Source organism: Physeter macrocephalus, chromosome 2 (assembly GCF_002837175.3).
Source record: "Physeter macrocephalus isolate SW-GA chromosome 2, ASM283717v5, whole genome shotgun sequence".
Taxonomy (NCBI): domain Eukaryota; kingdom Metazoa; phylum Chordata; class Mammalia; order Artiodactyla; family Physeteridae; genus Physeter; species Physeter macrocephalus.
In genome coordinates, this window is record NC_041215.1 from 61,263,287 (window position 1) to 61,278,103 (window position 14,817).

The 14,817-nt window shown below is 35.0% G+C and overlaps 1 protein-coding gene across 1 annotated transcript in view; it reads left to right on the plus strand.

Moving 5' to 3' along the window:
• The window catches only part of GALNT13 (polypeptide N-acetylgalactosaminyltransferase 13), a 558,990-nt gene extending 545,953 nt beyond the window's left edge, over nt 1-13,037 (plus strand). Inside the window, exon 13 of the mRNA XM_024122312.1 lies at nt 12,670-13,037. Within this exon, the coding sequence (XP_023978080.1) occupies nt 12,670-12,810 (141 nt within the window). The 3' untranslated portion in view covers nt 12,811-13,037. The remainder of the gene's footprint in view (nt 1-12,669) is intronic.
• Nucleotides 13,038-14,817: the final 1,780 nt, after the last annotated feature.

A 14,817-nucleotide genomic window follows, 5' to 3' on the forward strand; every position in this document is an offset into this window, starting at 1 on the left:
AAAGTCCTTTCTATAAATCTTCTTGAAGAGGAAGCATTTTTGCAAAGGCATCAGAATGAAACCATATCTGTCTATAATGACAAAAGACTTCAGGAGGTACGGTTTAAATCTGTTCACAATGCAACTGACAAAGTAACTTGGTTACTGCTGTGACATAAACTTTCAGATAGTAACTACAATTATGACTGATAACATTTTACCAGGACATATCAGATTTTTAGGAATTCCATATAATCTCTATATCTATATCAGTAACATGTACCACACAATATAACCTAAGAAGATTAAGTTCCCATGTAATTTAACGTACCAAATGAACCTAATTAGTTTACATCTCTCTTTGGGATGTTTCAGGGGCCCTTTGAAGCATCCCAAAGTTAGCAAGAGGTCAAAAGGACTTCATTAGAATTTGATTTAGGAAATTTTGTCAAAAAAATATCAAAAGGGTTTAAAACAGTCAGATAATATCACAGGTCACTGTGAAACAATAGTTATTCACTTAGCCAAAGTAACAATAAAAGATTTCAAAAGCAAATACAGAACAGATCACTCAAAAAGTAAAGAAACTTAAAATCTGTTATCAAAGGCAGTTCAAAATTTTAAGAAAACTTGTCCTCTTAACAGAGAGAAAAGCCAAATTCAAGTTTTGCACCAGCTTACTTTTAAAATTCATTTACTCAATCAAATTTATTTCAAACTCAGTCAGTCCTGATCATGCACAAAATTCTCTTCTTGGGGTCCACTTTCCACAAAACTTTTTAGCACTTTCTGTATCCATCACTTTATTTTTCCATTCAGAAACAGCCACCTGTAAGTCAGACCTACTTCTTTTTCCCTTAATAAAATGCAATTCCATGCCTCATACCTTTTTTACTGAAAACACACATCCTACTTTCTTTAAGCAACTGTGGACTGTCCTTTATATCAGCACTCTGTAGATTGGTAAACATAAACCCAAATAATTTCTTGAAAAATGTGCTTTCTTATAGAAAATATCTCAGTGTGGCACCAAACATATTTATTAACAGTCCTAAATACCTTTTGTTTCTCTGCAAAAGGAAGCCAATATTTAGTAATTAATGTTTCGGTATCTTATTTGGGAATGACCTAGCTATTCAATAACCTTCCATCACTTAATTTAGCACAACTCTAGAATTTCAAGTTACCAGAATATGGAGAGACTATTTTAGACAGACATTCCTAAAGCATAATTATTCTTAATAGAGTTTATCTAAAAGCTCTTATCTCATTTACATTTTCTTTCCTTAAAAGTTTCTTTACATTGAGTTTTGTTTGGTTTTGTTTTTTGCTGACGAATTTGTAACAGATATAACAAGATTTTATTTAGCTTATATTAAACCTAGGTGCAATAAAAGTATTACACTTAATGTTGATAACTCTAAAGACATGTCTAGGGGCTTCCCTGGTGGTGCAGTGGTTGAGAGTCCGCCTGCCGATGCAGGGGACGCGGGTTCGTGCCCCGGTCCGGGAAGATCCCACATGCCGTGGGGCGGCTAGGCCCGTGAGCCATGGCCGCTGAGCCTCTGCTCCGCAAAGAGAGAGGCCACAGCAGTGAGAGGCCCGCGTACCGCAAAAAAAAAAAAAAAAAAAAAAAAAAAAGACATGTCTATATCAATTAGATTGACAAACTTACACATTAATACCAGATATTAATGCTGAATATTTCCCAGTTCACGTGAATCCGAAATTCATTTACTTTTTCTTTAAGTCAGTTGAACAGAGCTCATTTACAAATTAACCTCAGCAATATTATCCAAAGACAAAGACACATACTGAGACATACAAATATCCAGACAGACACAATGAAAGATTTAGCTTCAATTTCTAAACTTAGTCATAAATCAGGTATCACAATACAAAATTCACTAGTTTATAAATAACAGTTGGAATAAGTAAAATTTTTAAAGGCTTCTTCCCATTTTCCTCTCAGTTGCAGGAGTTAGAGATGGTCTAGATAAGGGTTCCTGAGATCCCTGGTCTCAAGGCACAGGGAGAGAAAAATCATGTTCTCCTAGTAGGACTTGTTCCCTTAGGGTCAAAATTCTGAAAAGACGTTTGATCAAGCTTGCTTTTACTAACTGTATATGCAAAAAGAACCAGTTTTCAGGAGTTTTACCTAAACCAACTTTCTCTGGAGTCTAAACAATATGGTGGCCGCACATATTCCCATTTCACAAGGCAGAATGGCCATCAAAAATCACAACACAGAACACAAAGTATAAAACACACACAGGCCCAGTCATCCTAATCACACACTCCCGTAAGTACAAGATTGCAGTCTCTCAGAAAACCTCCTATAGAGACACAGAACTTCAGATCCGAGTACTAACAGAGTAAATGGAAATATCTCAGGTCTTCAAAAATTTCAAAGGAAAGAAAGGAGGCCAGGTTGAAGGAAGAGGGGAAGGAAGGGGGACAGAAGGGGTGGCCTTATGGATGTCTCCTGCCACCTGCAGACACGCAGGTGTCATGGGACCTTTCCCTGGGCTTCTAGGAAGGGAGGATGGGAACTCAACCCTACCAGAAACAAGAGACCAGACCAGAACCAGAATTCAAGTTCTCTGCCCACCAGAGGTGATCAGGCTCTGACCCTCAGTTCAGGCTGAGGCCCTTCAAGCAGACTCCTGCGTACAGGACCAGGACAGAAGAAAAAACGGTAGGATAGGAGGGGTTGAAAAGAGGAAAGAGAGGAAAGGGTAAAGAGGTCAATACAATCTCTTGTTCCTTACCCGGTTGGGGCACTCTGGCCAGTCATCTGCGTCAGGAGGAGAGCAGGGAAAAAAGGGTCCCGGTTGTGGCCACTGGGTCTGGTCCGTCGGCAGGTGAGCTGGTCCCCGCGTACCTTGAGTGGTCAGGATGTCAGTCATAGCAAAGAAGAGGTCCCACCAAAGTTGCCATTTGTTGCAGGAAGGGGGACCCCTTCCAGGGCCCGAGAGTGGGCTCTCGTCTAACTCGGAAAAGAACTGTCCGAGGAGACACATGTGCTGACAAAGCAGGAGACTTTATTGAGAAGGGGCACCTGGGTGAAGAGTAGGAGGGTAAGGGAACCCAGGAGGACTGCTCTGCCATGTGGCTCACAGTCTCGGATTTTACAGTGATGGGATTAGTTTCTGGTTGTCTCTGGCCAATCATTCTGACTCAGGGTTCTTCCTGGTGGCATGCACATCACTCAGCCAAGATGGATTCCAGCGAGAAGCATTCTGGGAGGACATATGGACTGGCGACTCCTGTCTCCATTTGACCTTTCCTGAATTCTTCCGGTTGGTGGTGGCTTGTTAGTTCCATGTTCCTTACCAGGACCTCCTGTTGTTAAGATAACTCATGCAAGTAGTTACTATCGGGCCTGGCCAGGGTGCAGTTTCAGTCAGTGGTTCCCCTAACGGTATCATAAAGCCTCAAAACATGGAGTCTATCCAGCTGCTTTGGTTTGTTTACTTCTTAAGTGAGTGGGGGGAGGAAAGAGAAGGAAATAAAGTTTACTGAATGTCTTTAATTCTATCTGTTTTCTCGTGCAATTCTTACAACAGTTCTGTAAGATATTATTTGTATTTTTCACATCAATCAAGTAGAGATTATTGTGTTTAAATTCCTTGTCTAGATCTGCACAGCCCAGGTTTCTGGCACTAACTCCAGCAATCTTTCCACTACACTACCTTGCTTCCTGAGGTCATTGAAAAACTAAATATAATTGGATGCTTTCAAATGATGATTGATGATCTTTAGACAGGCGGGACCTGGGACCCTTTGCTGCAGTGCTGCAATGCTTGCACCTGGACAAATGTCTCCTCAAGCTACAAATTACAAAGAAACTAAAAGGGACTAAAAATAACTGTGTGCATGCGCAGCTGGGGCAAATTATGGACAAAAAAATACAAAAAGACCAAAAAACCCAACTGCCACTTCTAAAGAGCCGAGAGCAAAGATAGGGTACTGCCCATGCCCCCTGCACACACCAGCTCACGCCACCCCCCCAACCTTGAAAAGGCCACAGGAGTGAAAAGGTTCTCTTGCTCGCTCCCCCAAGGTGGGGGGTGGGGGGTGCGAGCTTGTTCCTTATATGGGGTGAGGGTAGGGGTGTGTTCAGGGGTCGGGCCAGAGGGGTGGCTTAGGTGTTTTTCCCACCCCTTTGGTGGTGTTGTGCACAGGGGGCATGCACAGTACCCTGCTTTTGCTCCCGGCTCTTCAGAAGTGGCAGTTGGGGGTTTTTTTGGTCTTTTTGTATCTTTTTGTCCATAATTTGCCCCACCTGTGCATGCACACAGTTATTTTTAGTCCTATATAGTTTCTTTGTAATTTGTAGCTCAGATGTTTGTCCAAGTGCAAGCACTGCAGCACTGCAGCAAAGGGTCCCAGGTCCCAGCCTATCTCAATTTGATAAGTTAAATGTACAGTATTACAAATGAAAGAATTGGTTAAATATTATCAATTATTTGTGGTACCAAATTGTATTCACACAGAATTTCTCCTTTCCTTAATAACTGGAAAGATGTACTGCAATAAACTTTGTCTATTTAATTAGATAAACAGGCAGTCATAAAACTACTTTGTCAGTATGGTCTGATTGCTTACGAATTTTAGCCACACGCATTCATAATATAATTAATTAATGTCTAATTGTTTCACCTTTCATTTGAATGAAACTAAGAACTTGTTGGTAATAAATACATGTCTTTGGCCAATTCTGATTTGAAATACGGAGTTTCCCACTTTCCTAACTAAATATTTCTTAAACAACACAACCATGCATTTAGTTAAGTATCACTTTATACCTGGCCTAATATGTTCATTTTGGGGGCAACCTGAGCATCATTAGCAAAACTGGAAAATCCCCACCTGGTCTAGAATCTCTTGAAAAAATTACTTGAACACTTTGGTGCTGTGAAAGCCCATTGCCACCAAGTTAAAACAAAAGGGAAAAAACCCTATATTTCATCTCACTGAAATATTTTAAAGATTACTGTTATAAAGGTCTGTCATCCATCCATTCTCTTTTATTCAAGTTGTCTTATATTATTCTATTTCATTGCAATTGGGTTCCAATCCATTTGAAATCCGTATTTTCCTGCAATAAGTGCACATAATCACATTTCTTTTTGAACATTCAGGCGGCTACATACAGTGTGAGAATCTAATTTTAGAACAGAACACTTATGCTCCACAAACACTATGCAACAAAGAAAAAAAAAGGAAGCAAAATATGATGCTAAAAATAAGTCTTGTTTCTCATGCGACTGAGCAAGTTGACTGAGAAAATGCTTGTTATGAATTTGATATCCATCTGTGTCAAATGTTTCTCAGAGACACAATATCAGGAATTTTTTTTCAGTAGGTAAAATATATAGGATTTATATTTACTGAAACCACAGAAGCTTATATTTAGATGTTACTTAATACCTCCTCTTTTATCTACCTTTATCAGAAAGCAGGTAAATGGGAATATAATTTCAAGGTAAGTCATCTATAATTGTCAACCCATTTCCGAGTAGGATTCCTAATAAAAACAGTGGCTTGATTTACCTTTTGAAGGCTGTGTATATCAGACAAGTATTATATTTCCATAGTCCCACTGACCCAGAGCTGTGATTTCTTATGTAGAAACAATTACTAAATAGGAATTTCAGTAGTTTAGTATTAACGCTTTTAGTTCTTGTTTGTTAAATACCTACACTTGTACACTTATTTTTTTTTAATACTCATATTCTATTCTAACAAGTGCACAGATCACCTTGTCAGGAGATCATACTTAAAATTTTAAATAAGAACTTTATTATATTAATATTTAAATAATTGTTATTCTGTACTTGATCAATAGGGGAAATCCTATTGTTTTTTCTGTTAAATTAAATACCTATAAACAGTCCAAATTCATTCTTTCTTTATCATTATATATAATAAAATTGACCAAATTTCATTTTAAACTTTTTGTATGGCATCTTTTAAACTGAGACCTGTATGACTGGTTCTTCAATCAACCATACAGTCACTTCTAGCTGTTCATTAAAATATCAATTTTTTACTTAGTGCTTTTTCACCCAAAGGTTGACCTAATTTTATGATTCTTATTTTGTCACCAAAATTGTTTCCCTAGCCTGATTCCAGTTGGCTTTCAGTAGTAACTGTATCTTTAAAAGGGTAGATTTAGAGATACTCCATGACACGTCTTGTTTCAGATAGCAAAAATATGTTTAAAGGCAGGAAGCATTAATTTTTTCTTATGCATCTTAAAATAGTATGATTGAAATTTTGTAAATCCCAGGAAATACTAATGCTTTATATTTCAATAGAGAACAATTAAGTAATGCTATGTTATAAAGAGAAACCAATACCAGCATAGGGTTCATATTATCCTGTTTTCTAGTCAATATTTTAAATAATGATATAGGAAATGATATTTGGCAGTATGCTGCATGTCAGCCTGTATGTCACATTGCCTTCAAAACTGAGTTAATATGACAGTTTCCTACAGTTGTGAAAGGCATTTGTAACAAATATGACAAAGGGCTGGTATGCTTAAAAAAGAGCATTTAAAAGAAAAACTATAAATATACAATATATATATTTATATATATATAAATATCCAATATAAAAAAATCCAATATCCAATATAAAAATATCCAAGGTCTTGAATACAGCATAGGAGAAATATGAATTAACCAATGAAAATGAAAAAAAAAAGGTATTTAGGGGCTTCCCTGGTGGCACAGTGGTTGAGAGTCCGCCTGCAGATGCAGGGGACACGGGTTCGTGCCCCGGTCCGGGAAGATCCCACATGCCACGGAGCGGCTGGGCCCGTGACCCATGGCCGCTGAGCCTGCGCGTCTGGAGCCTGTGCTCCACAACGGGAGAGGCCACAACAGTGAGAGGCCCACGTACGGCAAAAAAAAAAAAAAAAAAAAAAAAAAGAAGTATTTAAATAACTATAAAAATCCATTAAATAACTGTAAAAAAAGTCATTTCGTATGTGTTCTTTTATCCATTTCTTTATCTTGTCCATATGTCAAGAAATGTTTATAGTGGCAACACACAATACTGATGCAGATGCAGTGAAACTGACACAAATACAGTATTCTGGAATAGAGTAAGCACAAGAAAACTGCTATTGCTATTATTGCAAAATAATTATTACAGATTTTTTAAAAATTTACTAATATGTATTAAAATGTTCATACCTTTTGATCTTGTGATTTCACGTCTAAGAATCATCTCTAAAGAAATGATTATAGATGTGGAGAGAGATGTTCAGAGATGTTTATCACAGCATTATTTATAGTAGCTCCAAATTGGCTATCCCCCAACCCCAATGGAAAAGTTAAATGATTTTTGGCAAGTCTCCTTTGTAGAAATTGTTTATTTTTTAGGTTTTTAAAATATTTAATTATAAGAATGATGCTCACAATATAAAGTGAAGTCTATTTAACTAGATGAGCTCAATTACATAAATTTGCATAAGGGATTAAAATTACTAGAAAACCAATAAAATATTAACAGTTGGTATCCTTCTAAACAGAATACTCAGGAAAAAAAAACTATACTTTTTTTTTTTCAAACAAATGAAAGCACTAAATGTTTTTGTGGGTTTTAAAAATGAAAAATAATTTTTTATCTCAAAGGGGTTGTTTCAGATTTCTAATTTCTTCTGGTTTATGGTTTTTCAGAAGTACCTAGAGTGAAATTTCTTTGAATTTGTTTCACTTTCATGTGATAAACATTTTGGGGGAAAATATTACAAATATATATTTTTTTCAACAAATATACTTTTGATGGAAAAGTTTATACTGTATTCATGTTCTGGAGGTACATTTCCTGAGTATAAGTAAAATCAACTTTTTATTTTTGTTTTAAATCAAGGAAAACTTTATAGTTCATTTTTCTTTTTAATAACACATGAAATTCATAATCACTAACACTGCAGTCTTTGATGTTAACATGACATTTACCAAAAAAATGTTCATTGCAAAAAGAAATCACTAAGGGTAGAGGATTATCAAACCCAGAAATTTAAAACAGTATAGATAGGAAAGGCAAGCTTGATTTCATAAAAAGCCCAAAAAACTAGTCTCCTTATCAACTATATGGTGAACAGTATCATTTCACAAATAAAATTTATTATATATGATACTGTTACCTTTCCTATCTTTGTAAATCATTTACCTACCATTTGACTGTAGAAAGTAAGTCCTTGAAATGGAAAAATCCAATGATTTGTATCCAGTAAGCTGCCCAAGAGATGTAGTTTAATTTTATCAGAATTTATTTTCTGCATTGGTCTTCCACTAAATATTTCAATCAACAAACTTATAGAGTACCGCATGTGAGCAGGCACTGGACTTCATGATGTAGATAGTCATGGTCCCTGGCATTCCTGGAGCTTATGTTCCTGTGGAGGAAACAGATGGAAAACAAGAAACAGACAAATAAATTAATTACAAATTAATTAGGAGAATTATGTCAAATTAAGAGCCCAAATGGAGTTAATCATTTTTTTTTCCTCCCTTCATTAACTTTCTAATTTGACATTTAGATGAATGTAGCAATGCATATGTGGAACACTTTTAATGCCACCAGGTTAGCCCTGTGAAAACACAGTGGAAATAACTTGAGTACCATGCTGTACAAAGTAAAGCCAAGCCTTAAAGCTAAATTATCCCCTAGATTCTTCCTCAGCATCCACTCAAGTTTAGGGCAAAGGAATGAGGGAGCCAAAGACCATAATGGAAAACTCACTGGACTAATCAACGGTTTTAAATATGCACTCACAAAATAACTCATTTAATGCTAAGAGCATTTTATTGCTGGAATGAACACTAAGAATATAACCTTTTCTATCCAAAATAAACTTTTGCTCCAAATGTTTCATCATTTGATCTCAGGCTTTTCTCCATATTCTCAGTCTTATCTTCAGTTACTCCTACTGAATACAGCTGACATGAGAGTCAGCTAAAGGGATGTGGCTCACAGCTCCATGGATGCAATTATTGTGACGTGTGCTTTCAGTGCTTATCCAGTAGAAATTGTATGTTGCTGAGAATGATTGATTTATTAATGCCTTTGTACTAGATTTTGTCATTACTCATTATTTTCTTTGTCAAACAGACCCACACTCTTCTTCACATACTCACCCAGTCCTGTCTCTCAGTAAGCAAAGTAGCTGATGGCTCCCAACAGCCCACTGTGGAAATATGTAATGATAGCCCTTTGCAAAAATGGCATCTAAGAAACTATACAAGAATGGAAATTTTTAGAAACATTTTTAAGAATTCTGATTACTTTCTCAAATAATTTTGGAGGTTTGTGTTGCAGACTTTATTAAATTTATTTTAGTGTTTTTCTTATGTTTTGTTATTGAAATCTAAACTTATTTCTTTAAAATGTGTTTTAAAAAAATCTTTATGTGCTATTTCTCTGTGGAGTTATTTTTCTGTCTTTTACTTCTTAGCTGCTCATTAATTTGGAGGCTGCATATATTAAGTGGTGTTTGTCTATTATTAATAGGTATGTTCCTATTATTAATAGGTATTAATAGGTATATATTAAGCAGTGTTTGTCATTAATAGGTTTGTCTATTATTTATTAATAGGTATTTGTGTATTATTTATTATTAATAGGTATTTTCTTTATTTCAAATATACATATGCATAAGTATAACTGATGGAATACATTATGACATATTAGGTCTAACTATAGCCATGTCTATATGACAATAGATTTTGTAACAGAGCTGAAAAAAACAATAAAAAAAACTAACATAGCCCAAAAATTGTTTTTGGAACACTGAAATTATTAAATTTTGTTAATTTTTATTCAGATACTTTGTGTGCAGATACAACATATCCTTTCTAAAATTTACTATTTTAACTTGAAACTTAAAGCAAATGCATTATTGAAGACCAAGTTGTAATTTTCAATAACTTTATGAAGTAAATTATTTCTGAGTATTTCTTTGTGGCTGGTTAAATGACATAATTATAATAATAAAAGCTTTTAAAAACTGTACTTTTCTGAATTGTATGATTTGTGAATATCTTCTCAGTAGGCAGTAAAATGAATTATTATTCAGTTCAAGTCCAATAAGTACCTGTCCTAGCTCTTGATCTTAAGGGGATTACTGTCCTGTAAATAAAAGCTATTATATTGTCCAATACCTCGCTATGAGAACACATGGGAAGTTAGGGAGTTATTCTGGTTCAGATGAATCAGTTAAAGGTTGTTAGTAGAAGACACAATTGAGCTTGGGATACTTGTAACAAGGCTGGGAATGGAAGTATGGAGAGGAGGGGGAAGAGGGATGTTGTTTAGGTTAGACTAACATTTGAGACAGGGCATTCCAAACATACATTGGAAAGCTGAACAAGTCCAGACCTTTTGCACAAGGCAATTTGCATGTATTATCTTAGTTTGTTTTCAAAGAAACAATACCTGGTAGGTGCATTGCCCACCAAGTGGTCATCTCAGATTTAACCATTTAGTCTCACAAAATTACAAGTCTTTTGCACTTAAAGAGGCCCACTATTTGCCTTCCTATCTGGTATTATAATGCAGTTTATCAGATGCAGATGCAGTTAATCAATCAGAGGTCATTTTTACTGTAAGTCATTGTTGCCTATAAACATAGTTAACAATTTTACCCTTAGGTTGCAAGGAATCACAGATAGCTGACTAAAGGTCAAATTTTTTAAACAGTAGGGGAAAGAGCATTTTTACATATTAGTAAGTATAATTAAGCATCTGACAAAGTATGTCCTCAGAATGATTTGGTAGCTTGCCCAAATTTTCATGGCTAGTAACTTTGGAAGCGGAAATTCACACTAATGGCTATCTAACCCTAAAATGTCTGATCTTTCTACTCCACTACACTGAAAAGGAGAGTATTTTCCTTGGTTGGTTATCTTAACAGCAGTGGCTTTTGACTACTAATGAATTCCTTCAAAGAAAATATTTATGCATTTTTTAGAAAGAATACCTACTAATATTTTAAGAGCTATCATCATATATGTAATTGACAACACATATTCAAGCTAATCCTTAAAGTCATATACGTGTTTTTTAAAAGGATCTAATAGAAGCAAACAAGGGTAAGTGGCTTTTTTGGAAAAGGACATATATACACAAAGGACCTCAGGTACGTAACAAAAATGAACATTTTGATTTTTAACTAGAACTTTCTAGAAAAAAATGCTTGTTCTCTTTTGTATCTTTTTCCAAGTTGGCTTTTGGTTCATAAATGAACAAAATAATTTCTGGCATCATAAGCATAAATCAACTATCTTCTTGCCTATCTTTGGCCATTTCTTCTTTTGTCCATTTTTCAGTATAAATGACTTGATTCCATGTATTGAAAAGAGCAACAACAAAGGCCTAAATCTTCAAATCTTCTTCACATCTAATAGCCTTGCTCTTTTAATTTCCTGTTTGTTGTCTATTAAGCATCCTTTACCACAAGTCTATTTTCCATTCTATCTTTTCTCAGGACTGCGCAGTTCAGGGTGTTTGTAGTCCTAATCCAAAACAAATTATAAGTGTCTAGGCAGTGTTTCACCACCATTTTTTTGCATGCCCCCTGAATTTTTTATCTTCTGACTTTCAATATAATATCAAGAGCCCACCCCCCAAAAAAAAGTATTTGTCTACCTTTAATTTTGGTAATTTGCAACAAAAGTATAATATATGGATACTTTTCTCAAGATATATCTCCAAATCACCTCCCATATTCAAACACGTCTCTTCCGGCTGGGGAGTTTTTCATGTAGTATGGTTCTAGGCATTGCCCATGAAACTAAGCAGAACTGTATATGATAATGTATACAATCACTGCATAAGTTAGTATGTAAAACCATGTGGACTTAAAATGTATATCTGAAAAGTCCAAAAATATGAATTCAAAATGTAAAAGTGAACTCAAAAGAGAAGACTGGTTAACCTGGTGCAATTATTGGAATTACATTTCAGCATTTGGGTACTGAGAGGATGCTTAGTAATATTGTTGTTATGAAAATATATATAGGTATAATATTTTTAAATATATTACCACCACATCTCTGTGTTTATTTGATGCTGGTATTTTTTAAGATACTTAAAAATGCAAACTAAATATGGTGAGCACACCATCAAGTAAGACAGATCTTTGTTGCTATGGTAATTACTCTTCTACAATGAATGTCTCACAGTCACAGATACTATGGCTTGTATAGTATTTTGAAAAGGGAACATCTCCAGCAGTTTTGTTCATCTGGGTCACAGCTGTGACATCTCTTTTCATATTTACCAAATGGTTACTAAGTAACACATGCCTAAGAAAACTAAGATTCTGTAAAAGCTTGTTAATATTTGCACTCCTCAACTGAACTCTAAGCTCACAAATGGGCTTTTTGCAAAGGAGCCTGAATTCTTGGCAATGCATGATAAATGTTGGCCAATTTCTTTAACCATCTGCAAATAAAGGTGCATGAGACAATGATAAAACCGTAACAGTGAAAGTTGTATAATAATTAATTCAGAGCCACCTGTGCACACAGTTCCTTTAACAAACATATCGCAATGTTTATACCAAAAAAAAAAAAAAAAGGATTTTTTAAAGAGCAGATTAAATCTGATGTGCTAGTGAAGTTTAAGATAAAATATGTTGCACTGATTATTGGTTATCTTTTACAGAGACTCACCTTGAGACATGTTAACAGTAATCAATGTCTAGATGAACCTTCTGAAGAAGATAAAATGGTGCCTACCATGCAGGACTGTAGTGGAAGCAGATCTCAACAATGGCTGCTAAGGAACATGACTCTGGGGGCATGAAGACCATTTCCCCTAAGCCATGAAAGTGTCTACACTTATGCTTTTCCATTATTTCAATTAGGAAAAAATATTAACTTTGTTGAATTGAAAGTTTTAAAATCCTTTTAGTATTCTAAAACAGTTGTTTATAATTCATTTTTAGGAATGTTTGCTTATTTCCCTACTAAAATTTGTATCTGATTAAAAAGCACATAGAATAAATAACAGCAAACTGTTATTAAACATCAGAACAACTTGAAAAACAAATTGTGTTTGCTTTTTAAAAAAAAATTACTGCCATCATGTCACAGGATTAGTTTGGGGGGGCTATTTTTATTTTTTTCTTATAATGTGGAAAAAGGGACAATGTAAATGCCTTATAAAATAACTTCATTATGAAATGTTATACATTGTTTTTATAAACTCTGTTTCTACTGGACCTTCATGAAAACATGTTGAATTTCTATGTCAACAGCAAGGCCATACATTGAATTACTTCTGAGCAATGAATTTGTTGCTCAAAAATCAGTTCCAAATTTTGTACCAGGAAAAAACTTAAATTGGATAGTGACATCTCATAGAGTTCTTATAAAAACATCACATTTAAACAAAAAAGTGGAGGAGAATTTGAAAATTCAATTTAAAGTACGTGAAATCAGAAGAAACTAGCTAGTCATTGAGGGGAGCAAAATGAAGCTAAAAAACAACCATTGCAACATTTTAAAAAGATATTCTGTTTGAGTTGCAATCATTTCTAACACAGGCTGAATGTAACAATCAGCTTGGTCCCAGAATTGATGTGGGAAACTCAACTTTTAACCACTTTGTCTCATAAACTATACAGTTGTTTTTCTCTTCACTCTAGAGACTGGGACTTGTCACTTAGGCTACACAGAATTGTAGGTGAAAGGTAGAGTATTAGCCCTAATTTTTAATTCTTCGGCATTTAGGATTTTAGTTAAGTCACTGTGACTACTTTATTTTTATATTTAAATAAAATAATGCATTACACTATCAGAATTTCATTGCTATGCCAGAATATCTAAAGTTTTCATCACTGGGGGAATGAACTCAATATATATCCGTTAAACTTTTATTTTAACTGAAATGCTAGATATCATTTGCCATAAATTATGACTCAAGGAACACAGTCATAATTAAGCTACCTTCACATGTTCTTTTTCCATCTTAAAACACTTTGTGTTCAAAATACATAAGCAGAAAACACGAAAAAAAAAATCTGTGACACCATTTGACACCATTTAAAATGCCCATACACTTGCTCTACATATGTATTTTATTAAATATGTATTTTATTCATTGTAAATGCAGTCAGCAGCTAAGAAATTTTAGGCAGGGGGTGGTGGGGGAATGGAAGACGTGATCTCTAGAGTAGAGGATGTCATATCGTTGGCTCTCATCCTTTCTTTAAAAGCTTTAATAGAAAATATTAATCAGTTTGATCAGGTTGGCTACAGGCAATCTCTCTCTCTCTCTCTCACAGACAGACAGACAGACACACACACACACACACACACACACACACACACGGAGCTCACTTTCTAAAAGCTAGTAATATCGTGTAGGATTTTCTTAGCTAGCATTCCTTCCTTTTTTGGCTTCAAACTGGTATAACTCTAAGGAAGAATTATACTACATGGAGCATTTCAGGTTTACTCCTTAAAGTGTAGACATCCCTCACCTCAAAGTCTCTTAGAATACCTGAATTTTTTTCCATCTTTAAAACCCTTTGTGTTCAAAATACATGAGCAGAAGACATGAAAAGGAAGGAAAATCTATCCATGAAATTTGTGCTATGTTTTAAATTTATTTAAATTTAAAATTATAAACAAAATTTTAATGTCGGGGCATTTTTTTCTGATGAGAGAATCCACTGCTTACAGCAAACTTCTAAGGAAGCTGTGACTCCTAAGAGCTAGTAAACCACTGCCTTAAATTGACAGTGGCCTCACAATTCAACTGAGGTCTGACTTGACAATCAGTTTCCATTTTAACTCTCTTCTTCCC